The 24,748-nt window shown below is 44.7% G+C and overlaps 3 protein-coding genes across 3 annotated transcripts in view; all 3 read right to left on the bottom strand.

Moving 5' to 3' along the window:
* Positions 1-3,920: 3,920 nt before the first annotated feature.
* Positions 3,921-4,438, bottom strand: LOC141008545 (histone H4). Its single transcript, XM_073480960.1, has one exon. The coding sequence runs from the start codon at positions 4,314-4,316 to the stop codon at positions 4,005-4,007; it is 312 nt and encodes a 103-aa protein (XP_073337061.1). The 5' UTR covers positions 4,317-4,438; the 3' UTR covers positions 3,921-4,004.
* Positions 4,439-5,790: 1,352 nt separating this feature from the next.
* Positions 5,791-6,290, bottom strand: LOC141008632 (histone H2A-like). The gene has a single exon (XM_073481076.1). The coding sequence runs from the start codon at positions 6,247-6,249 to the stop codon at positions 5,869-5,871; it is 381 nt and encodes a 126-aa protein (XP_073337177.1). The 5' UTR covers positions 6,250-6,290; the 3' UTR covers positions 5,791-5,868.
* Positions 6,291-9,169: 2,879 nt separating this feature from the next.
* Positions 9,170-24,748, bottom strand: part of LOC141008182 (uncharacterized) — a 39,780-nt gene continuing 24,201 nt past the window's right edge. Inside the window, 9 exon segments of the mRNA XM_073480430.1 lie at positions 9,170-11,000; positions 11,101-11,274; positions 12,923-13,096; positions 13,777-13,950; positions 15,015-16,896; positions 17,049-17,263; positions 17,785-17,904; positions 18,219-18,416; positions 18,967-19,029. Coding sequence (XP_073336531.1) covers positions 10,976-11,000; positions 11,101-11,274; positions 12,923-13,096; positions 13,777-13,950; positions 15,015-16,896; positions 17,049-17,263; positions 17,785-17,904; positions 18,219-18,416; positions 18,967-19,029 — 3,025 coding nt within the window. The 3' untranslated portion in view covers positions 9,170-10,975.

The raw sequence follows: 24,748 nt of genomic DNA on the forward strand, positions 1-24,748 counted from the left end.
TGCTCACTAGTCCGTCTTTACAGGCCACTTTAGTTACACACTGTTCTCACTCTGACTTTACAACTTGTACATTGATCAGTTTATAGAAAACCTGGATAGTAATTGTGCAGTAAGACGCTCAGTGGTGGAGACGTTTAAGTCATGTGACCGTGATGTCGTCTGTTTGTAGCCTAGCATTAGCTTTTTACTGCTACACATTTAATTTACGCTTCAAACATCACAGAGTGGAGTTCATCTGTGAAGATTATCTTGATGAACCACTTCCGGTTCTCTCTCTTCGTCTTCCCTCCTCTCTGTAACATTACGTTCATGAAGTAAAGTACATTTCCCCTCCAGCTCCAGTCAGCAGTCAACATTACAGAACATAAACACCCGACATTGGAGGCCACCTCCGGATCACTGCTGCAGTCAGGTTGATAAACAGGAGTGAAGATAAAGTTACAAAGTCACCTCTGAGCTCTCCTCCCGTCGGTAAACAGCTCCGGATCAGAGCAGAATCTGATGTGACTCCAGGTGTTTATTCCTTTCTGCGTGTTACTGTTTTCAAAATCACAACAGCCGCCAAGCTAGCAACCTACAGGCTCAAAATGGTATGTTGCCTTTATACGGTCGCTAACCCTACAGACCTAAACAAGCTAGCAGCTCTTCTTCTGACAAGCTTTTTCCCCCTGATTCCTCTGGAGGTTACTTGGGGAACGATTATGCCTGATCCTTCAGATGCTAGGTGGAGCTAAGTAACATGCTACAACCCACAGAACTGAACACTTGCGAGGTGGAGAAAGTATCCAGTGGCATGTGTAGGCCGACTGTCGTGGTACAGAACAAATCGCAGGCGACTTGAATCCTCCCCGTGTTTGTGAAAATGAATAAAATAAAAAGTAGCCTACTTTAATAATAAATAAAACATATAGCGGCAATAAAAGTAAAAAAACAAAAAACAGGCCAGTTTCTGTCCATCTCAATGTGAAGTAATCCTTGTTTTTTTCCCCTCAGCTATTCAACACATGCCCTGGAGCAGATAGTCTTCTGTGTGTAGCCGTGTGAATAAAAATACTTTATCCTTCCTTCAACTTTCATGTATGAATTCTAGTTTCTACATTATTGTCCTACACTGATTCACTGGGGTGAAGTACATGTTTAAATCCTGTGCCATTGTTGCTTTGCTATGTCTGATTAAATCCACCAGATGTCGCTGTTTAATCCTGAAATTTATTTATTTCTGCTTCAAACCAGAGTTGACGGAGGTTCAGTGCAAATATTCCTTATATTTCACGCATCACATCGGAGATAGTTTATATTTGTAACCATAACTTCTGCTATTGAATGTGTTTTTGCTGGTTGTTGTCTTGTGTAAAATTTCAGCTCACTTTTTTAAAGTTAGTGGCTAAATCTGTATTTCCTTCCTACACTGTGTATGTCTAGACACACACACACCTTCATCACCATCGACACAAATCCAGACGACACCAATTAACACTTTAAACAGGCTACAGTAAACATCCATGACAGTTTTTCAGCGGTTGTAGCCACGTTAAGACGGAAATAGATAAATAAGATAATAGCGAATGCACTGGCTGACCTGCAAATGTAGGGCTACACCTATGTCATTAGCACAAACTGATAGTTGATAATATGTATAGACAGAGTTTAACAGTTTATACAGTTTCTTCTAACACAAGTTTCAAAATTCAGCGTTTTTTAAAGGGAGTCTGGCGACCTTCTCCACTTTCTTCATTCTGCAAAGAAGTATCGGGAATAAACTGACATTTTTTACAGGGAAAGAAACAACTTAATGCATTGTACATAATGCCGAATTTACAAGAAGGGTACAATGACTTAGAATTTGCCTTAGCTGTTTCAGAAAGTAAATTAAGTTTCTCCTCATGATGCAACAACTCTTAAAATCACTCGATTTGTAAGGGAGTCTGGGATTGTGTCCTTGCTGGGGACTTCAGTTCAGTATTTATTAAGGGTAAAGTAAAACCCTGGTTGTAGCAAAGGTGGAGCCAATTCCATTAATGGCTAGTTTTATCTATAACAAGTCAATATATATAATCACCTGGTGACATGGTTTGTTTGTAAAACTGTAATATGTGAAATAAACACAACTAACTGTGCACACCTGTAATTATATACCTGGATAAGGAACGACCCATGTAATTGTAATGTAAAATATATAATAATCTTTCTCATTATTGGTATTTTTCTGTCTTTGAGGATGTTACAGAACAGAATTATTAACACATGATTAACAGTTTACAGTCCCACATTTAAAAACTGGTCGGACTGCACCGCCAAGTTTAGGTTGGCACATGCGCAGTCTCTTGCACAATATCTCAGCCAATCGTGTTGGAGCAACAGCACAGTGAGATTTGCAACAGGTAAATACATTTTGAATCTGCGGGATGTAGGTTTGATAAAGCGGTTAAGAAAATGAGATGAGGTGAGAGACGTTACGTTGTACGTCACTGATGTCATGTCACGTCACGAGTGCGCCGGAAACGGTTGTAACAGCAGAGGAAAACAACAATAAACCCATTGTGAAGGAAGCGTCTGTATCATGGTGATAAAACCCGTATCTCCTGCAGAGTCAATTGACCCAGATGTAAATGCAGAGTTAACACATTCCCATCGCACATAAAGCCTGATCTTAGTGGGTTTAAGTGGAAAAGGGTGTCATTGATTATCATATTTAACTCTATACTGAATACAAATATGGACAGCAGAGATAAGGTATGTGTGTGTAGGCTATATATATGTAGCTATATGTAAACAAATGACTCAATCTTACCTGAGTGTTAAATTGTGTCATAAAGACAGAAAATGATATAAAGGTGGGATGTTGTTCTAATAAAGGAAGTAAGGATACAAATAAAGATGCAGTTTGTTCACTGAAGAAATAAACTTGAGCATTTCAAGTTTTTTGGTTCTAAAAAGTGCTGTCAGTCAGTCAGACCGGCTGTGGGGGCGTGGTTTATTTTGAATTTTCTTTCCTCCAATAGTTGATGACCTACAGCGCGCGCTGATCCCAGTCCGGACCAATCAGCGCTGCCAATGCTCCGGCAGCTCCTTTATAACGCCGCTGTTCGCAGGCAGTGGTCTGTATTTCTCAACATTGTAGCTTAACAATAAACTCCTTTGTATTGTAGAAAAAATATCAATATAAAAAAAAAAAATCAAAAATACGCTTGCAGTTGTAAATGGTGCCTACACTGATAATGCCTGTCTTACAATGATACTGCTGCTTTTGTTTGTTACCTACATCTACAGACGTTCAGCCCAAATGAACAATCAACAATCAATATCAAGTTGTCTGACAGCTAAACAGTAATGTGGTAACTAGTGTTTGGCAGCTTATGAGGAAAAATACCAGTTATACATGGAAAAGCCTCCGTCAGCCTGTCTGTCCTACCGACTCTTCATCACATTTCTGCCCGTTGCCTGTTGCCCTGTCCCCGGCAACAGAGCCCGGCGACGCCCGCAGTTGATCACGATGATTACGTGACGTGACTTGGACCAAAAAACTTTAACTCACCATGTCTGTCACCTTCCGCTATTGTGTTGTTGTAGTTACCGTCTCTGGAAACTTAGAGATATGACCGAGACTTCAGTGAACTTTCCCCCACAGAACAGCGCCCTTCCCCGCGAGTTACTGCATATTCAACAGTCGGCTGATGCATCTTTAGACTTACAGGTCGACACCTTACACGAAGCAAACACCTTGGGGAAAAAAAAAACAACAAAACAGATCTCAACGTACGGATCCCCAGCACCGGCGTTATACTGGAGCTCTTAGGTTCAGCGTGAAACCGGCTTTTGACCGGCCGGGTTATTGTAGCATTTTATGGCGGGGGGGGGAAGTCAACACATGTCTGCTGACTTACAATTAGCCATGTAGTATGTAAACAACAAATCATGACTTGACAGCAGGAAGGGTCTGTTTAGATGAGGTGTGTGGCTCTTAAAAGAGCCGTTGTGTTGCAGTTGCAGCAGGCGGTCGTGGTTCAGCCTCCGAAGCCGTACAGGGTGCGGCCCTGCCTCTTCAGCGCGTACACCACGTCCATGGCGGTGACGGTCTTCCTCTTGGCGTGCTCGGTGTAGGTGACGGCGTCACGGATCACGTTCTCCAGGAAAACCTTGAGCACCCCGCGGGTCTCCTCGTAGATCAGACCGGAGATACGCTTCACTCCGCCGCGGCGAGCCAGGCGGCGGATGGCGGGTTTGGTGATTCCCTGGATGTTGTCGCGGAGGACTTTGCGGTGCCGTTTGGCGCCTCCTTTCCCGAGTCCTTTACCTCCTTTCCCGCGGCCGCTCATTGTGTCAGGGTTTAGTTTGTGGGTGTCGAGTCGAGAGCTCTTCAGCTGGTGGCGCCGCTCAGGGCGTCCGCCATTTTATACCCATTGTTGTGGGTGGAGCTTGGTGAGCGGCGAGAGGTGGGAGGAGCCGGAGGAAGGCGGACGTAAGTGAACAAAGGCAGGAGAGAGAGAGAGAGAGAGAATAAAAGAAAATAAACAAAATAAAATAAAGTGCTCATGTGTATTTAGTGCAGGCTTGTGTGTATTTGTGTCTTAAGTGATCTATTCATGTTCTATTCTTATATTCATGTGTCCGTGTGAGTGTTTGGTGGCCTGTGTTGTGTGTTTTTGTGTGGAGTTACTCGGCCATAGAAGAGGGGGGATCAGGGGATGGAGAGGGGGATCAGGGGATGGAGAGGGGGGATCAGGGGATGGAGAGGGGGATCAGGGGATGGAGAGGGGGGATCAGGGGATGGAGAGGGGATCAGGGGATGGAGAGGGGGATCAGGGGATGGAGAGGGGATCAGGGGATGGAGAGGGGGATCAGGGGATGGAGAGGGGATCAGGGGATGGAGAGGGGGGATCAGGGGATGGAGAGGGTGGGGCTTCAGCTGGAGGATGAATGACAGGGGGGTGTTGACAGTTTGTTTGGCTTCTTGGATGGTCCTCTGGAGGGCAGGTTGTTTACTGCTGTACTTAAATATCTTCGGGCTGTTGCTTGGTGTCTGTCTGATGCCGGTTATTCTGTGAATGTAGTGGTTGCTGATATAGTTTGGGAGACGGTGAGCCAGTTTTAGTGCTTTATTTTGTACGACTTGGAGACGTTGTATCTGGTTGCCGGTGAGGGTGATCCAGGCGGGGACGGAGTATTCAAACAGGGGTCGGATGTAGGCTAGACAGACTGTGGTTATTGTTGAGGGTGATGCGCCGAGCTTTCTGCAGAGGGCTTTGAGATGGTTCAGTCTGATGTTTCCTTTTTGTTCCAGTTTTGTGATGAATTTGGTCCAGGTCATGTTGCTTTGAAAGGTTTGAAATGATAGATGTTAACTGCGGGAGACTGAACCTGCCAAACTCAGAAATAAAATAAAAATTAATTAATAGGCTAATTTTTATTAATAATTTCAGCTCTAATGTGCCTCTATTTATTTACCTTTGCTTCAATTCAACCATTCAGTTCAGGACATTTATTGTGCCATTTCTGTATTTCGGCAGGTTTGTCCTCCATAGTTTACCATATCATGAGCAATTACACAAACTAAGAGGCACAACATGTAAGACTTCTCAACCTGTTACCTTCATATTGTTTAGCTAGTTCGCAGCTCAGTTATATTATCTTTCAGTGTGTAACATGTCTGACATTTTATGAAAGACAAGTCTGACAGTGGAGTTGTTTAGTGGCATTACATGTAAAGGATATAACTGAGTTTACTTTAGTCGGCCTTGAAATATATACTGCAAATGTTCGTATTGGTAAAGCTATTTTTTCAGTCAAGATCCATTAATGTTTGAGGACTCAGCTCTTCAGAGGAGTGGGTGGCTCTTAAAAGAGCCATTGGGTTTTATTGTTGAAAGTTTACTTCTTCGCCTTCTCGGTCTTCTTGGGCAGCAGGACGGCCTGGATGTTGGGCAGCACGCCGCCCTGAGCGATGGTGACTCCGCCCAGCAGCTTGTTGAGCTCCTCGTCGTTGCGGACCGCCAGCTGCAGGTGGCGGGGGATGATCCTGGTCTTCTTGTTGTCGCGGGCGGCGTTTCCGGCCAACTCCAGGATCTCAGCGGCCAGATACTCCAGCACCGCCGCCAGATACACCGGAGCTCCGGCGCCGACGCGCTGAGCGTAGTTTCCCTTCCTCAGCAGCCTGTGGACGCGGCCGACTGGGAACTGAAGCCCGGCACGGGACGAGCGGCTCTTGGCCTTGGACCGGGCCTTACCGCCGACCTTCCCTCTTCCGGACATGGTTCAGTGTTTCACCGTAATACTTCCTCCGCAGAAGAAGCTCCGATCCACCGGCGACACCTGGTTTATATATCAACCAACTGCTCGTTCATTGGACACCGCGAACCTAACTGTGACCGTCCAATCAGAGAAGAGCTTGTGCGACTTTCCTGTGTTGAACGGCAACGCTTCCGTTTCGCGCTACATCGGATTTTCAAAATAAAGTGAAAGTTAGGTTTGTTTACAAGTTCATTTAAAGGAGCGTCATTTCATTCAACTCAGCCAGAATTCAGAACTTTCACCCGGTGATCACAGATTCTTCCACTAAAGTCATGTAAAATCTCCTTATTGAATAAACGGGACCTTAAATCAGCGCTCACGATGTGTTGATCAGCCCAAGACAGATTTATATCAATAATATCGTTTTGTAGTCATTTTTAACAGTAAGAGAAATAAAAACACCACAAGCAAAGTACTGAAAGTCAATAAATAGATCGTTAAAGATGCATTATGTAGTTCTGGGGAAGACATTTTAATCAGAAGAGAAACAGCTTCATTGACTGATTTTAAATAAACTCTTTGTTTTCATGACTGAATAAAAAAAAACTGACCTTAAAGGGCAACGCAGCTTCATACTGTTTTACTTTGTTAGATTCAGAAACAACGTGTGATTCATGACACAAATCATACAGAAGTATTTCTCTCTCCATTCATATTGTTTTAAATAAGGTCCCATAGTGTCCACAGGAAGAGGCACGAGTCTTTATCATCTTTAATATCTTTTGTATCCATCAAACAAAATCGTCTGATAAATTGATGTTAATATTTATAAATGGCAGCTTCCTACAAACCAGAAGCAGCAAACCTCCTCATAAAAACCTTCCATAGGTCACAACATGGTCATTAAATGTGTCGATTCAGTGTTTTCAGTGTGATGATTGTGGCACTTAGTGTTGTTGTTGTTGTGTTACACTGTGACAGCGCAGCCTTGGTGGCGAGCTGCTTCCTGGGAGCTTTTCCTCCGGTGGATTTGCGGGCGGTCTGCTTGGTTCTGGCCATTGTTACCGAGCGGTACTTTCTCGCAGGGAAACTACTCTGCGATCACTTCCGCTCAGCGTCTGGTTTCTATCCGAGGGGAGCGCTGATTGGTCCAAATGTATGCACGTGATCCAACTGCTCGACAGCAGAGACAGGAAGTGTCCTGATGTTCAGTTACTAAATAAAGGCTGTGTCCAAATTCAGGGGCTGCAGCCCAGGAAGGGCGCATTTGAAGGCCAATTACGTCACAACGCTGCGCGAAGGCTGTCCAAATTCGAAGGCTGCGCCACATGCAGCCCACAAATGCAGCCTTCCCCACCCTCGTTTAGGAGGACGCACCGCTACTGTCCTTCGCGGCCTCACATATCCCAAGATCCTTTGCGCACCGCTGCTCAGTCCCGAAACAGAAGAGGAAGCAAGAGAAAATGGCGACATCAAGTGGCGCAGACATGACATTTAAATTAAAGTAATGGGTTTATATTCGGTTTTTACTCATTTGAACATCCAACGCCAGATATGTTAAACTTCAAGAGACTATAAAACCTCCAAAGTTTAACTTTCAGTTAAAATACGTGACGCTGGTGATGCTGTGGTAAATATAGTTGTTAATCACCAATGGGTTAATGTTTATTTTGTAATGTTGATAATTCAATTTAGATTTGACACATTGTACACACACAAATGAATGTACACGTTTGATGGATTTGAACCAAAACAGACTTTAATGCATGAACACCTGGTGACGCAACCAGGAAATACTCCGAAGGCTAGACCGTCCCATTTAACAGCGGTGGACGTGGCCTTCAAGGTCTCTCCGAAGGACCCAGCCTTTGTGGGCCGCAAAGGCCGCGTCCTTAAAGGCTGCAGCCCCTGAATTTGGACACAGCCAAAATGTTAATTCCTATCACCACATTTCTATATTGAGGAGATTTTGTATTAAAGTGTGGTTAAACCCTTTATTTATATGAGACTGTTCCAGAGTATTAATTGGATAATATTTTCTGGCAAACAAATAATTGTTTCTTCCACTATAGTTATACTGTTTGAATATGGAAGTCATGGAGTACAGCACATGTACTTTATTTGATGTACAAACAGCTGTGAGAGACATTTTTGTTAATTATTGTTATGTATGCTGGCGTACACAGGTCTGGTCTTAGTTCTCGGTAAGAAGAACTGCAGCTACTCCAGTGTATTGTTATCCCTCTTTATTCCACACGTGAACATACAGGAAGTGTCGAGTTGTGGTTTCCTTAGAATACACAAACAAATGAGTAATAAACATGTTAATATTAATAATAATGATGATGATAAGGAATGCTGAATAAAGCAATATTTCTAAACAGCTAAATAATAATCTATTATTCAGCAAATGCAGAGAATAACGGTAAGATCAAACAGTACCCTCTAAAGGCCGCACGAGGGCGCTCCAGACCACATCATTATAGAGTAAACATATTGATTGTAGTAAGCACGAATATCAGCAGATGTAAAATCCATCCACAATATTACAAACACAAATCAAAAAGGGTTATATGTTAAGAACATGTATATGCTAAATACAAACACATTAACATTCCCTTGGTTATATTTTCACATAAGGCAGCTCAAAACGTGATCACGCGTTGCAACATGGCGGCCGTTCCGACCTCACTAAACTCTACAAAACAGCAGATAACTAGCAACAAATGTCCAGTTCCAACTCACTCTGCATCCACGCACAAAGCGACGACACTGATAGTCCCGATCTGGCTCTGATTGACACCGTCACAACTTCCGAAGATGTGTGCAGCACTCGACAGGTAACGTAACTGCTGCTGCGCTGTTCAGCTGGACTCTCGGAACTGTTCGGCTTCCTTCGGTGGCGCTCGGGGATGTGACGGTGACGTCATGTACACGGCAGAGCAGGGAAGTTTGCACAATTTTAATGCAGAAATGTTACATATTACATCTTTAAATGAAGTTGAACTCGTTTATGATGACATTTAATTTTGTACCAAATGCAGTCAGAGAGAAATCGTTCACATCATGGGTTCAGTTAAACCTCAGTGAGGCGACACAATGGAAACGGTGACATCTGCTGGCAGGAAGCAGCTCCACAACATGAACGCTGGTGAGAAGAACGGCTTCAACACCGACCTCAGAGGGGAGAAACATCCACAGGTTGACTTCATGTGTGTGTTGATCATGTGATGTGTAAACCAGCAGGGTCGCACGTTCAACTGGAGTTCACTGATGCTGCAGGAAACATGATGATCAAACTGGTGTCACGTCTAAAACGTTCCCCTCAAGTACAACGTCAGGCTACAAGTGACACACGGACACTGAGGTTTAACTGTAATGTATGAAAAAGTATAAACACGTTCTAGTTCTGGTTCTGAACGTCTGTTTGGACTGGATGGATTTGTTTGTGTTCTTGTTAAATCCAGGGGGCAGTAGGGAGGGCAGTCAGTGGCCCAACACATGGAGCTGGATGCTGGACTTGGTGACAGTGGAGCTGATCTCAGAGCAGTTCAGACTGCAGCACTGACAGTCGTCTCCACGTGTTGTGATTGGTCCGTCAGTCACTGCTGGATGAAGCTCTCCTCTCCACTCCACCTCCCAGTAACACGGCCCAGTCAGAGCCTCTCCACCCACCAGCTGATGGTGCTGCTTCAACCTGTCTGGATCATCAGGACACAGCTGATTCTCTCAACACCTCCACCTTTCATCACCTCCAGCTGATGAGAGAAGCAGAGAGAGCAGCAGACACATGAGTGTTGACAGAGACTCCCTCCATCAGCTGTCAGTCAGTGATATAAAGACCAGCAGGACTTCAGTCCTGTTCAGACCACAAGTGGAGCGGCTGTGTAGCGTAGCCAGCTTCCTTTCAGCTCTCATGTTAACGTGTTGGAGTGAAGCTCACAGGTTTACTCTGCAGGTTTCACTCAAGTACACAGTGAAATTAACTGCAGAGTCCCTGAACGCATCATCACTGCAGAAACACTTTGATGATGATTGACTGCTGTTAAAAACCAGAGTCTCAGTCACACCTGAATATTTCATCTGCTCTGAAACATTACAAATATGTAAATATGGAGTCTGCTGTAAAATGTGTGGAGCAAACAAAAGACAGATGGACGGATGAATATATGATGTTAAAGCTCCTACATGTTCACACACAGACTGACAGTCCAACATCAGCTGGTTACTGGACTTCAGCACAGCTTCTGCTCTGTACAAACACCACATGGTTACTAAATGTAATGATGGTTCTCTGAAATCAGAGCAGTGATTTGCAGGCTTCAGTCAGACTGATCTGTACGGTGGCCCTGAAGGTCCAAACACATCAACATCTCACATCACAGAAAAGGTGGGACAGCGTTCTTGTCTGTAATTGGACAGAACCCGAGTCCCTGTGGACAGTTTGATGTTTGTGAAATGTTGTTGTGTTTTGAGCTTCAGGGCCACCGTAGACCTGAGAGCTGTGACACAGATCAGCTGATCAGCTCTTTAGTGTTTTAGAGAGATCACGTTTGATGGATGAGGACGACTGTCTCTACACATCCTGTGATGCTGTCAGCTGTGATCCAGCTTTACTTCCTGTACACATGAACACAACAACAACAGTCGTCTTCACATCAACTCAACACGAGATCACAACGAGCTTCTGGCTCGTCTGATTGGCTGACTGCTCTCTCTCTGTCTTTCTGTCCAATCATGAAGCCTGTCACCGTTCTCCTCTCACAGCTTCACTGAGGAAAACAGGAAATACTGGATCTTTACTTTGATACTGACTGTGTTCAGTACAATACTGCTGAAACCAGCGTGGACTGACTCCAACCCTCTACTGACCTCAGAGTCTCCAGTCGACAGTGTGGACTGTCCCTCAGATCAAACAGCAGCTTCATGGTTGAATCCTGCAGGTTGTTTCCCCACAGGTCCAGTTCTCTCAGGTGGGAGGGGTTGGACTTCAGAGCTGAGGCCAGAGAAGCACAGCTGATCTCTGACAAACTGCATCTGTCCAATCTGAATAAAGAATAAATGATGAAGATAAAAATCAATTTATGATCCAATCAGATGTGTTCAGGTTTAAATGTGCAGCTCAACATCACTGTGTCCTAATTAAGGGCGGTCCGATTGTTATCAGACGATATTGGTTCTGAATAGTTTGATGGGCGGTCTCTAAAAGGACCAATCAGAAGAGCCGATCAGATAAACACAGGAGACCGTTTGTCTTTAACACATGCAGCATGGAGAGAAGAGCCACAGTGCTCTCTGCAGTCTGCAGGTGGTCTTGACTTCTACACAGCAGAACAGTGGTTACAGACTTTATGACAGTTGTTACCCAGGCCTTCCCCAAGGCAGTGACCCTCTGATGTTTGACTGGACAATAAGTGTCATCCTAGCTGCTTCCTGTCATCATCCTCATCTGAACTCCTGACCTGTTCTGTCCCTGACAACTCCCCACAGCTCAGGTGAAGGGAATCTCCCCTCCTCTCACATCCTCACATCTTCTCTACCATACATTGATATTTGAGTCCAACACTGTTTCATTCCCACCAGTTAGAACAGTGTGTAACTAAAGTGGCCTGTAAAGACGGACTAGTGAGTAGATGAGTCTCCGTGTTCGCTGTGAGGACGTTTAATGTCCCCGACAACCTCTGTAGTCTCATTTAGACACTTGTTAGCAACCGCTAACAGTTTTTAACACATGAAGAGCTTCATAATTAAACTGTGGACATTTAATGATGGATTTTATGTTGGAGAACAAAACGTGTAAATATGTTCAGCCTGTGGTGACCACACACCTTATTTCACACATTTACCTGAAGACACATTCAACTAACTCACAGACTGTAACAGGATGTGCTAACATGCTAACATGCTAACAGGTTTCTGGTTCAGGACTACAGACTACACCTCTCTATAGGGAGGGGAAGCCCCGCCCCTTCAGGTGACCTCATGGACCTTATTTCAGTCAGAAAGTGTCTGTTTGTTGTAAATAAAGTCAAATCTCATGTAGTTTTGTGTTAAAGCGCTCAGTGAACTACTTGGTCTCACTCAACATACGTCACCAACAGCAACATGGCCGCCGCCTCAACACAGAAGAAGGTCTGGTCACACTGACAGCTGCAGTTATGTGAAAGGAGAGTTGGTCAGTTCTGTGAGCTGCTGATATTCAGGACGACTCTACAAGGTTTCAGTCAGCGTTAAACCAGACGTCACTTAACCACTGTCGGCTGTGTCGTCTTTATAATTACAGATTTTCACTCTTATATTTTATTAGTTTGATGACAAACTGAGACTTTCTGGAGAAAATGTTTCTTTTAAACTGACAAACATCATATGTGAGATTCATGACACAATTCAAACCAGAGCAGAAAATTATTTGTGTCATTTTTTCTGAAATCAGGTCCCAGGTGGTCGACCAGAGGGGGCGTGGCTTCACCTGTCTATTGTGGATCATCGTCATGGTGACATCATCCTGTCAACACAACATTCACCCACCTGTTCACATCAACACAGATTAATAACAAGCTGCTGATCTCAGTCAGGTCTGGAGTCATAGTGTGTGTGTGTGTGTGTGTGTGTGTGTGTGTGAACTGAAGGAAATTTAAAACTTCTGTTCGAGATTTAAATTTAATATAAACAGAGAAAAAACACATGAACTGACCTCAGAGTCTCCAGTCGACAGTTTGGACTCTCCAGTCCAGAACACAGACGCTTCACTGCTGAATCCTTCAGGTTGTTGTCACCCAGGTCCAGATGTCTCAGGTGGGAGGGGTTGGACTTCAGAGCTGAGGCCAGAGAAGCACAGCTGATCTCTGACAAACTGCAGTGCCACAATCTGAATAAAGAATAAATGATGAAGATAAAAATCAATTTATGATCCAATCAGATGTGTTCAGGTTTAAATGTGCAGCTCAACATCACTGTGTCCTAATTAAGGGCGGTCCGATTGTTATCAGACGATATTGGTTCTGAATAGTTTGATGGGCGGTCTCTAAAAGGACCAATCAGAAGAGCCGATCAGATAAACACAGGAGACAGTTTGTCTTTAACACATGCAGCATGGAGAGAAGAGCCACAGTGCTCTCTGCAGTCTGCAGGTGGTCTTGACTTCTACACAGCAGAACAGTGGTGACAGACTTTATGACAGTTGTTACCCAGGCCTTCCCCAAGGCAGTGACCCTCTGATGTTTGACTGGACAATAAGTGTCATCCTAGCTGCTTCCTGTTATCATCCTCATCTGAACTCCTGACCTGTTCTGTCCCTGACAACTCCCCACAGCTCAGGTGAAGGGAATCTCCCCTCCTCTCACATCCTCACATCTTCTCTTCATCATCACTGTGATCTCAGTCAGGTCTGGAGTCATAGTGTGTGTGTGTGTGTCTGTGTGTGTGTCTGTGTGTGTGTGTGTGTGTGTGTGTGTGTGTGTGTGTGTGTGTGTGTGAACTGAAGGAAATTTAAAACTTCTGTTAGAGATTTAAATTCAATATAAACAGAGAAAAAACACATGAACTGACCTCAGAGTCTCCAGTCGACAGTTTGGACTCTCCAGTGCAGCACACAGACGCTTCACTGCTGAATCCTTCAGGTTGTTGTTACTCAGCTCCAGATGTCTCAGGTGGGAGGGGTTGGACTTCAGAGCTGAGGCGACGACTTCACAGTGAGTCTCTGAGAGTCGACAGTTCGTCAGTCTGTGAATACAGATAATAAAACATTTAAATGTGATAAAATCTGACTCTTTACTATGAAAACAGACTCTAAACATTTTGCATCACAAAGCACATGAACATGAGCAGCTGCAGCTCAGCTGCTCAGTTGTTCAGCTGAGCTGCTCAGTCACTGATCACAAGGTTTGTAGTTTGAAACTTGAGCTCCTCCGCTCCACATGAGCCTCCAGACTTTGAGCTGCCTGAGGAGATCAGCTGGGCTCAATCAGTGGCCCATTTTAAATCCCCTCAAAACACACCTGTATAAAACGGCTTTTAACGGCTGATTCTGATGATTTCATCTTTGTGTGATTTTGGTTTGACATATTTGTGTTTGTCCGTTTCCTTCATTCTGCTGTCTTTATATTTACATCTGTAATTGTCCCTGTAATACTTTTCTTGTGACTCTTTCATTGTTGTGCTGTTTTATTTGTGTCCAACAAACTGATGTTACTGCTTTTAAAGTGCCATATAAATAAACACAAACACATGTTGAAGTGTCCTTGAGGGAAATAATGAACCAGAAATGACAGTTTAGGACAAAAGTGTTGAAATAAGTGAGACGTGAACGTGTCAGATGTTAGTTTACAGGCTGCTGTGATTTATATTGGTTCAGCTTCATGTTCACATGATGATCAGTGAACTGTGAAGTCACTGTAGGTTGTAACTGCACTCGTATGTATTGACTCAGTTATGTGTTTGTGTGTATTGTCTCAGTCTTTGATGCATTTTATTCTGTCGCTCCATCTGCTTTTCATCTCCCATTTCATTCATTTAATGCCTCCCACTGCACAAACACAAGAATTACAACTAAACATTGTGTTATTATCATTTTAGGAGCTGAAGGTTTTGGAAACAAGACAACTTCATGTCATTTCTGCTCTGAGCTCGGTGACGATCATTGATTCAATCAGCAGGTTTAATACTTGTTTTGGTGAACGTGTATAGTGTCGAGCTTTTATATTATTCATGTGTGTAAAGTGTTGATCTTTAATACTGAAGGCTTCAGCTTCACCTCACTTTATAATGTTTAACACATCTGGACTTACTCAGCCTTTCTACAGTTCCTCACAGCTGGAATCAGTCTCAGTCGTCCCTGTTCTGATGTGTTGTACTTCTGCAGGTCCAACTCATCCAGAACCTCCTCTGACATCTGCAGCATGTAGGCCAGAGCTGAGCAGTGGATCTCAGAGAGTTTCTTCTCTGATCTGTTCTCTGACTTCAGGAACTCTTGGATCTCCTGATGGACTGAGTGGTCGTTCATCTCCATCAGACAGTGGAAGATGTTGATGCTTCTGTCAGGAGAGATCTCATCTCTGTTCATCTCCTTCAGGTTGTTGATGGCTCTCTGGATGGTTTCTGGACTGTTGTCTGTCCGACCCAGCAGACCTCCTAAGAGTCTCTGGTTGGACTTCAGAGAGAGGCCATGAAGGAAGCGAACAAACAGGTCCAGGTGGCCATTTTTACTGTCGAGGGATTTCTCCATGGCTCTCTTCAGGAAGTCATCCAGGGATGAGTCACTGTAATAATACCTCCAACATCTCAGGAAGTCCTCCTCATCATCCTCCTCATGTCCTCCCAGGAAGTCCTCCACCACCTCTGTGTTTCTGTTGGTGTAACAGTGGAACATGTAGACTGCAGCCAGAAACTCCTGAACGCTCAGATGAACAAAGCAGTAGACTGTTTTGTGGAAGATCACACTCTCTCTTCTGAAGATCTCTGTACAAACTCCTGAGTACACCGAGGCCTCTGTGACATTAAGACCACACCGCTCCAGGTCTTCTTGGTAGAACATGATGTTTCCTGTCTGCAGATGTTCAAACGCCAGCCTCCCCAGCTTCAGAAGAACCTCCCTGTCAGCCTCCGTCAGCTCCTGTGGACTCGTCTCACGTCCCTCATCGTACTTCTGCTTCTTCCTCTTTGTCTGAACCAGCAGGAAGTGTGAGTACATGTCAGTCAGGGTCTTGGGCAGCTCTCCTCTCTGGCCTGTAGTCAACATGTGGTCCAGAACTGTAGCAGTGATCCAGCAGAAGACTGGGATCAGACACATGATGTGGAGGCTCCTGGAGGTCTTGATGTGTGAGATGACTCTGCTGGACAGATCTTCATCACTGAACCTCCTCCTGAAGTACTCCTCCTTCTGGGCGTCAGTGAAGCCTCGTACTTCTGTTACCCTGTCGACACGTGAAGGAGGGATCCGATTGGCCGCTGCAGGTCGGGAAGTTATCCAGACGAGAGCCGAGGGAAGCAGCTTCCCCTCGATGAGGTTTGTCAGCAGCGCGCTGACTGATGACTCCTGTGTGACATCAGACACGACCTCATGGTTCTTGAAGTCCAGTGAAAGTCTGCTTTCATCCAGGCCGTCAAAGATGAACAGAAGTTTACAGACAGCGAGCTTCTCTGCTGTCACCTTCTGTAATGTTGGATGGAAAACATGGAGCAGCCTGAGAAGACTGTACTGCTCATCTCTGATCAGGTTCAGCTCCCTGAACGACAGCAGAACCAGCAGACGGACATCTTGGTTTTCGGAGCCCTCTGCCCAGTCCAGAGTGAACTTCAGCACCGAGAAGGTTTTTCCAACTCCAGCGACGCCGTTGGTCAGAACCACTCTGATGCGTCTCTGTTGGTCAGGTGAGGCTTTAAAGATGTCGCAGCACCTGATTGGATCGTCATGGAGGGCCTCCATCTTGGAAACTGTCTCAAGCTGCCTCACCTCATGTTGGGTATTAACCTCTTCACTCTGTCCCTCTGTGATGTAGAGCTCAGTGTAGATCCTGTTGAGGAGGGTTCCACTTCCTGTTCCATCACTTCCTGTTCCATCACTTCCTGTTCCATCACTTCCTGTTCCATCACTTCCTTCAGTCACACGTTCACATCTCCTCCTCAGACTGATCTTATGTTCATCTAAAACCTCCTGAAGACCAACATCCACTGAAAAGAGACAAATGTGTTGACAATCAGCATCAATGATCATTTTCATTACAAATTAAAAAACAATCACTTTCATTAAAGTCGGTGGTTCTTGTTGTGTCTCAGTTTAATGATTCTCCTTCTCCATCCGAGCATACGGAGAACAAACTGACCGGCTCTCTGCAGTCCAGCTGTTGTTCTGGGTCTTTTCCCACACTGGGGACAGAAGAAGTCTCCTGGTGAAGCAGACTGGTCCCAGTCTGAGGTGATGCAGCGTCTGCAGAACCAGTGTCCACAGCTGGTAGAGACCGGATCCTTCAGGACGTCCTGACACCAAACACAGCAGGTGGGCTGCTTCTTCACAGAGACATGACTCCTCTTCCTCTCTCTGTGGACACATTTCTTTATAACTACAATGATTTGATGATTGTTGTTAAAAACATCCAGATTTGGTCGACGCTGCTGAGAAGCTCAGATGGTCACAGAGAAAAGTCAAAGTGTCGATACTTTTCAGCTTGAATTCAGCGTTTAGTCTGTCATGAAAATGATGTGTGAAGATTATCTCTCAGAACAAAACGTGTCAGTTTCATAAACTTGTGTTTGTCACAGACATTATTTTCTGCAATAATCCAAAATCCAACTCAAACATCTCTCAGGCTTTTTGTGGAGGGAGCCAGAGCGACGCTGACTTCAGGTCAGCCTACAAAAACACGTCATGGTGACACCGATCTATTTCATCCTGGTGAGATCTGTTAGTGTCCTCCAGGATCTGACTGAGTTCAGACATGTTAGTGTTCAGGAGACTTTCAAAGAGTTTCTGTTAGTGTGTCTTCAGTCCTGGAGCCTGATGTTACTCTACAGCAAAACATTACCAGCAGACACTCAATGAGTCCGTCTCAGTCCTCTTACTTTGTGTCTGATGGTCCAGGTTCAGTACTGAAGTATAGAGGTTCATCTTTGGACCGGTCACTCTTCATAGAGGGACAGATGGATCCTGGAGACTCTGCTCTCTGTCTGCTGGACTGAACTCTGCAAACACCAACATGTTTTTATTCACATCACATGAATCCTTCATCAATAAAGTGATTTAAGAAGCTCTACACACACAAACTGCTGCTGCTGTGGATAAAAAGGAGGTTTCAAAGTTTCTGTTTGTCCTCTGAGATCAGATTACAGATTTATAGCAGACACACAGAGGAACATGAGGCGGAACAAGTCTTCAATATGGACAGAAAAGACATTTTAGTGGAAATTTGAACACATGAACACAAAATCAACTAAACAAACATGTGATCATCACTGAAACATGAGTCATATAAATGAGTTGGTATCAGTCGTCTTACTTTGTGTCTGATGGTCCAGGTTCAGTACTGAAGGCTGGAGGTTGATCATTGGACTGGTCACTCTTCATAGAGGGACAGATGGATCCTGGAGACTCTGCTCGGTCCTCTTCCTCCACACAAACACTCATCTTCAGATCTGAGAGGTGAAACATGAACTGTGAGCTCAGAACACAAGAACCAGGAGAACAGTGACGGGATCTTCATCAAACAAACTATATAACAACTATGGGACTCTGATCCATGTTAACTGTGTGAGTGACGTCTCTCTCTCTGATGTTTTTCTGATCTTCATATTTAGTTTATGCTTCTCAATGCTTAATGAAAGTGCTGCAGGAGAAGTGTTGTGTCATCACCAACCACCTATAAAGTTTGATGTCTGAGACTGGAAAGGTGAAACTTCTTACATGGGTAATATTAAACAAGTTAAACAGGTGATGGACAGAATCAAACAACTGCAGGCAAATGTGTTGGATATTTGGAGACATCTTAATCCTGACATGTTGGAAGGATGTGAAGTGTCTGATGGATAAAATCCTGAATATCAACATCCCATCATCTGCAGAAACATGGATATTACACTTCTGTCCTGTAAACACGCCGCTGAAGAGTAAGAAATACACATTCATAGACACGTGTCTGTTACAAGCAAAGTGTCTAAATGCTTCACAGTGGAAGAACATAAAGCACCGAGTAAAGAGAAGTGGAAGAAAGAAACGGCAACAAACACGTCTGTGAAGAAGAAACTTACACTGTGAAGGTAAATACAGGAGGTCTGAGGACACCTGGAGTCCTTTCTGACCCTTTCTTCAACCTGGTGGAGACGAAGCACCGACAGCTGATTCACAGGTTCAGTCCAAACTAATATGTGACGACACACACACAGACTCACACACACACACACACACACACACACACACACAGACACACACAGAGACTCACACACACACAGACACACACACAGTCAGTCACACACACACACACACACACACACACAGAGACTCACACACACACAGACACACACACAGTCAGTCACACACACACAGACACACACACAGTCAGTCACACACACACAGACACACACAGACTCACACACACACAGACACACACACAGTCAGTCACACACACACAGACGCAGACACACACAGACTCACACACACACAGACACACACACAGACACACACAGACACACACACAGTCACACACACACACACACACAGACAGACACAGACACAGACACAGACACACACACAGACACACACACACACACGCACACACACACAGACACACACACACAGACAGACACACACACACACACACACACACACACACGCACACACACACACACACACACACACACACGCACACACACATACAGACACACATACAGACACACACACACACACAGACACACACACACACCTCTGGGCTTCTGGCTTCTCCTGCTCCGTCTTCTTCTTCTGCTCTGATCTCAAAATGGAGTCTGAGGACTGAACTCTTTCACTTTCAGCCTCCTTCCTTCATGAGTCTGGGTCACATGATCCGTGTTCTGACTTCTGAGCTTTGTGGGTCTAAAATGAGGAACTGTGCCTCAAGTCAAGTCAAGTCAGCTTTTTTGTCCACATGTACCAGACATACAGAGGAATCGAAAAGACGTTTGTCACTTTCCCACAGTGAAAGAAATAAAGTGCACGAGCACAACAGATGAAGACATTTACCAACACTCAAATAAACACTGAAATATAAGAATCTACTATGTATGTGTAAGAAAATAGCAGCAAAGCGTTTCTGTATGACGTTGTAATAGTGCAGAAAGACAGTCAATCTGAGGGTCAGGGGTCAGACTCTGAACCCTGCGGTGCTGTCAAATGAACCCGATGGATTCAAAACACTGCATGAGGTCATCGAGGTTCTCGTGCACAGTGTTGACGATCCTGCTGCTGAAGTCCCATCTTGTGGATGAAGCTCTTGGCAGCCTTCTTTCAACAACTGGTCACGTCTGCTGGTGCGTTTTGGTGACCGGGTAAAAAAAAAGTGGCAATACCGCACAGGTCCGAAAAGAAACCCGTCCCTGCTGGGAGTGAGAAGTGGCTGCTGCACGATGAGATGCAGCCGGACACCAGCCCGCTCTCCCCTCATCACACCGGCTCCATCATCTGCTTACGCAATGAGTTTCTCTCTGTCGCCTTCGGAAAAAAGACCGTTCAGTCGCTGGCAATCGACTCAGACGCTGCATCCACAACAGGCAGAAAGTCACAGAAACGCTCCTGCACCGCACGGTTTGAGTCGATGTATCTCAACACAAGCACCAGCTGCGTCTGTGTTGACACGTCGGTGGTCTCATCCGCTTGGACGGACCTCCTCCGTGATATGTCCCCTGATGGCCGCCAGCCTGCTGCTCTCCAGGAGCTCGTTCTGCACAGTCTTTGACGTGCCCTTGAAAACTGTGGCAGTTTTCAGGTGCTCCTCAAACGCCTCATCCAGCGTGTCACCAAGGCAACCAAGCCACGAAAAACGCCTCACTTTCATCTCCGCCTCGCAAAGCTCCCTCAGACACTCCACAAAACTTGACCCGGTCGGTGAGGCGGCGAACCGCGAGCCTGTAGCTCTCATCCCGCTGCGTTGCGATGTTCACCCGCCCCAACGCAGAAAACTGAAGCAGTTAGTGAGTCCGGTGGATGAAGCAGTTAGTGAGTCTGGTGGATGAAGCAGTTAGTGAGTGTGGTGGATGAAGCAGTTAGTGAGTGTGGTGGATGAAGCTGTTAGTGAGTCTGGTGGATGAAGCAGTTAGTGAGTGTGGTGGATGAAGCAGTTAGTGAGTCCGGTGGATGAAGCTGTTAGTGAGTCTGGTGGATGAAGCAGTTAGTGAGTGTGGTGGATGAAGCAGTTAGTGAGTCCGGTGGATGAAGCTGTTAGTGAGTCTGGTGGATGAAGCAGTTAGTGAGTGTGGTGGATGAAGCAGTTAGTGAGTCTGGTGGATGAAGCAGTTAGTGAGCCTGGTGGATGAAGCAGTTACTGAGCCTGGTGGAGCGGCACAGAGGCTCCGGTATCTTCTCCCAGGAGGCTGAACAGACTGTAACTGTAACACCGGCATTAAAGGCGTCTCCACATGGGACTGACTGACCTCTTGTAGTCGGGTCTCTGTGCAGATACACAGCTGCATCTCAGAGACGAGATCAAAGAAAGACTCATAATCATGTGTAACGTTTGCCGAGTTAACAAGTAGGTCCAAACAGTCCAGAATGTGTTGTATACAGCATTTCACACAGCTCACACAGTTTCTCCTGACGCGATGACTCTAGAAAATGAGCCTTTCTTAATAAAATGTCTCTTTGTATCTAAAAACTGTTTCAGGACTGTTGTTAAGTTTCTGCCGCTGAAAACACATTTCCTGCTGCTGCTGCTTCATAATAAAAGACCGTCAATGACAGAATGCCACAGGGCTTTTATTGTGAAGAGCGTAGAGGAAGTTGACCGTGTGTTTTATTTGTTAGCGCAGGTTCCTGGATCATCCAGCGGGAGGAGGAGTGTTTCCAGCCGCTCCTCTGACGCTGTCACAGCCACGGAGCAGCCCGCTGCTGCTCAACACAAGAGCTCTTTAGACCCGCACACCTGGAGGCAGGTGGCCCTGTTGTCATGGAGATACACACGTGACGTCACGTGCCGAGCCGAGCCGAGCCAGCACCTGTGGAAATGTGGTGTTAGTGAAGCAGCTGCTTTTTTTTTACCTGAGTAAAGTATCTGAATACTTCCTCATCACTGACAGTCATCATATCTGTCATGCTGTTAATACACTCAGTTATGAGGTACAACTAAATTAATGCAGTTTAACTTTAAAAGCATAAAGTTGTTAATGGAGTGGTGAAGTAACGAGTCCTAAAACCTGGAAATCAGTTTGCATTTCTGCACATCTGCTTCTCTCGTCTCAAAGTTGATGAGTTGTTGAATGTGTTTTCAGTTAAAAGCCTGAAATAAGGTGTGTGGTTACCACAGGCTGAAGATGTCTCCACCTTCTGCTCTACCACATAAAATACATCATTAAATGTCCAACAGTTTATGTATAAAGCGCTCACGTGTCTTAAAAACACACCATCACCTTCAGTAAACTTGAGGATTTCTCTGGTTTCTCAGGTGGTCCAAGTGTTTATTAGGGGGTTAGTGGAGAAGAGGCTCGTATTATTGTGTTGTGGCCAGCTGACAATAACCCACGTGTGACTGTAACGACAGACGTACCTTCTTGTTGATCACGTCGAGGGCGCTGGAGTCATCTTTGAACAGATGTGGGAGGAGTCACGTAGCCAGAATCGCTCGCACACCTTGTGTTGGACCGATGAATAAAAACACAAAAATGACGTGGCGACAAAAACAGCACCAGATTTACATTCATCAAAACACAATGACAGAGATTATGTCCAGAAAGTGTCGATGTCACTGCTTCTAATGTGACTGACAGGTGTTAATATTACCTGTGTGACTCCTCTGCATACATGGAGAAGACGTCTGGTCCAGCTGATCACTGCTGACATTCATCCAGGACCTTCATCACCTCTCGACCCGTTTCTGTCATGATGCTGCGATCCATGTCAACACACACACACACACACACACACACACACACAGCCCAGTTAAATCATTCATGAAGTTTATAGCAGACAGGCGGTCACCTTCAATATAATGCTGGCTAACATGTAAACTGCAGGTGAAACACTCAGACAGACTGAAGAACTGGAGTGAGTCCAGAATAAGACCTTTAAACTTCTCTCATTATGAGGATATGAGGATTAACGCTAACGTTAGCTGACAGCTGGCTGCTGTTAATAACACCACAGCTTTGATTTTTACATGTTGCAGCTTTACAATGATGTTACTGAGAGAGGGAACAAGACACGTTTCTGATTTAGAGGAAAACAAACATTCAACTCTCCTTTTTGACAGTTAACACAGCTAAAGCTAGCGTTAGCTGCTATCCGGCCGTTAGCACCGTCGCTAGCTAACGTTAGCTACCAGTGTAGAAACAGTAAAGCTACACAGAGGCTGTATTACCTGTAGTGTGTAAACTGCTCAGTTACCACGACAGTTTACTGTGGATTCAAACCACTCGAGCTGTTTTCCTGTTAAAGAGCAGTTAGCGGCAGGGACAGAGACAGTTAGCAGTTAGCAGTTAGCTTAGCTGCTTCAGAGGACAAAGAGCTGAACGTTGGTCCGACGGTTGGAATCTGAACGAGGTGCGTTTACGACCCTCGGAAATTACAGTGAACCTGGTTCGTACCAACAAGGATTCATTTAATCTAAAGCAAAGTTTACTAATGTAAACAAAGTTAAAGAGAGTTTAATCAACAGGGAGATGCTACCAATAAAGATATGAATAACATCAAGTAGTCAGGACCTGCTCAGTATACAGGAGGGAGGATGTTTCTTCTGTATTTCTTAATAAAATGTCTCTTTGTTTGCGAGTTATCTAAAAACTGTTTCAGGACTGTTGTTAAGTTTCTGCCGCTGAAAACACATTTCCTGCTGCTGCTGCTTCATAATAAAAGACCGTCAATGACAGAATGCCACAGGGCTTTTATTCCACTAACTTCATCATTTAGTTGAGTTGATTTCACAAAGACAGGTCACAGTTGAGCCTTTAAAGTTCAGACCGGCTCACACTTTAAACTGGACTTTAACGTTTTACAGGTGCAACAGAATCCAGTTTAATCTGCTTTAGAGACAAAACTAAACTGAGCTTTACATTTAATCTGTCTTCATTAGAAACTGGTTTTACAGTTTGGTGCAGCAGGATTTAAAGTTGAACCAGGATTTAATCAGGTTTAAAAGTTCATCCTTGTTGATGTCATTTAAAAATAACACATCATTGGTCCGATCTGTCCTCATGATGAGCTTCAGTTCATGTCCAACAGATTGACAGCTGCAGTCGACGCCTTCAGTGATGTAAATATGAGTTGTATCCATAAACCCACAGTTTAAAGGTCTGTGGTGATGAGAGAGCTGTGATTTCCTACTACAAGTGAATGCATCAGTGAGGACCCTACAAACTGCTGTTAACTGCTGTCTGCAGTTCATTCAGGAGCAGGCTGGTGGAGTAATGGAGTACATGTAACAGATTACATCATTAGGACACAGAAAAAGGTGACTGTGATACATTAAAGTGACAGAAACAAAGATGTAATCAGATTACAGAGACGCCTGATAAAACAGGATTACTAACAGGATTACAGTTTGAAGATGAGACACGACACTAATGTGTAATCTGTAATCTGTAATCTGTGTGAAGAAGCAGCTGCAGGAGGATGAAGAGTCAGAAAAATCAAACATCAGAGCGTTTTTTCTCTTCTGCTTTCTGGAGCCTCATTAATTAAGATCCTCCAGGAACCCTTTAAATAAGGTTCCTCCAGGAACCTCCTCTGAGTGAAGGGGGAGCTCCACCAGTGTGACACATTAAAGTGTGTTCTCAGGTCCTGGGGAGTACTACTGCATATGTCAAATCTAATCAAATCAGTTTTATTCATACAGCCCAAAATCCCAATCAC

Source organism: Pagrus major, chromosome 14 (assembly GCF_040436345.1).
Source record: "Pagrus major chromosome 14, Pma_NU_1.0".
In the NCBI taxonomy this organism is placed as follows: Eukaryota; Metazoa; Chordata; class Actinopteri; order Spariformes; family Sparidae; genus Pagrus; species Pagrus major.

Bases quoted from the DNA above. Each gene is read 5' to 3' on its own strand.
- LOC141008545 (XM_073480960.1), bottom strand. From the start codon at position 4,316: ATGAGCGGCCGCGGGAAAGGAGGTAAAGGACTCGGGAAAGGAGGCGCC.
- LOC141008632 (XM_073481076.1), bottom strand. From the start codon at position 6,249: ATGTCCGGAAGAGGGAAGGTCGGCGGTAAGGCCCGGTCCAAGGCCAAG.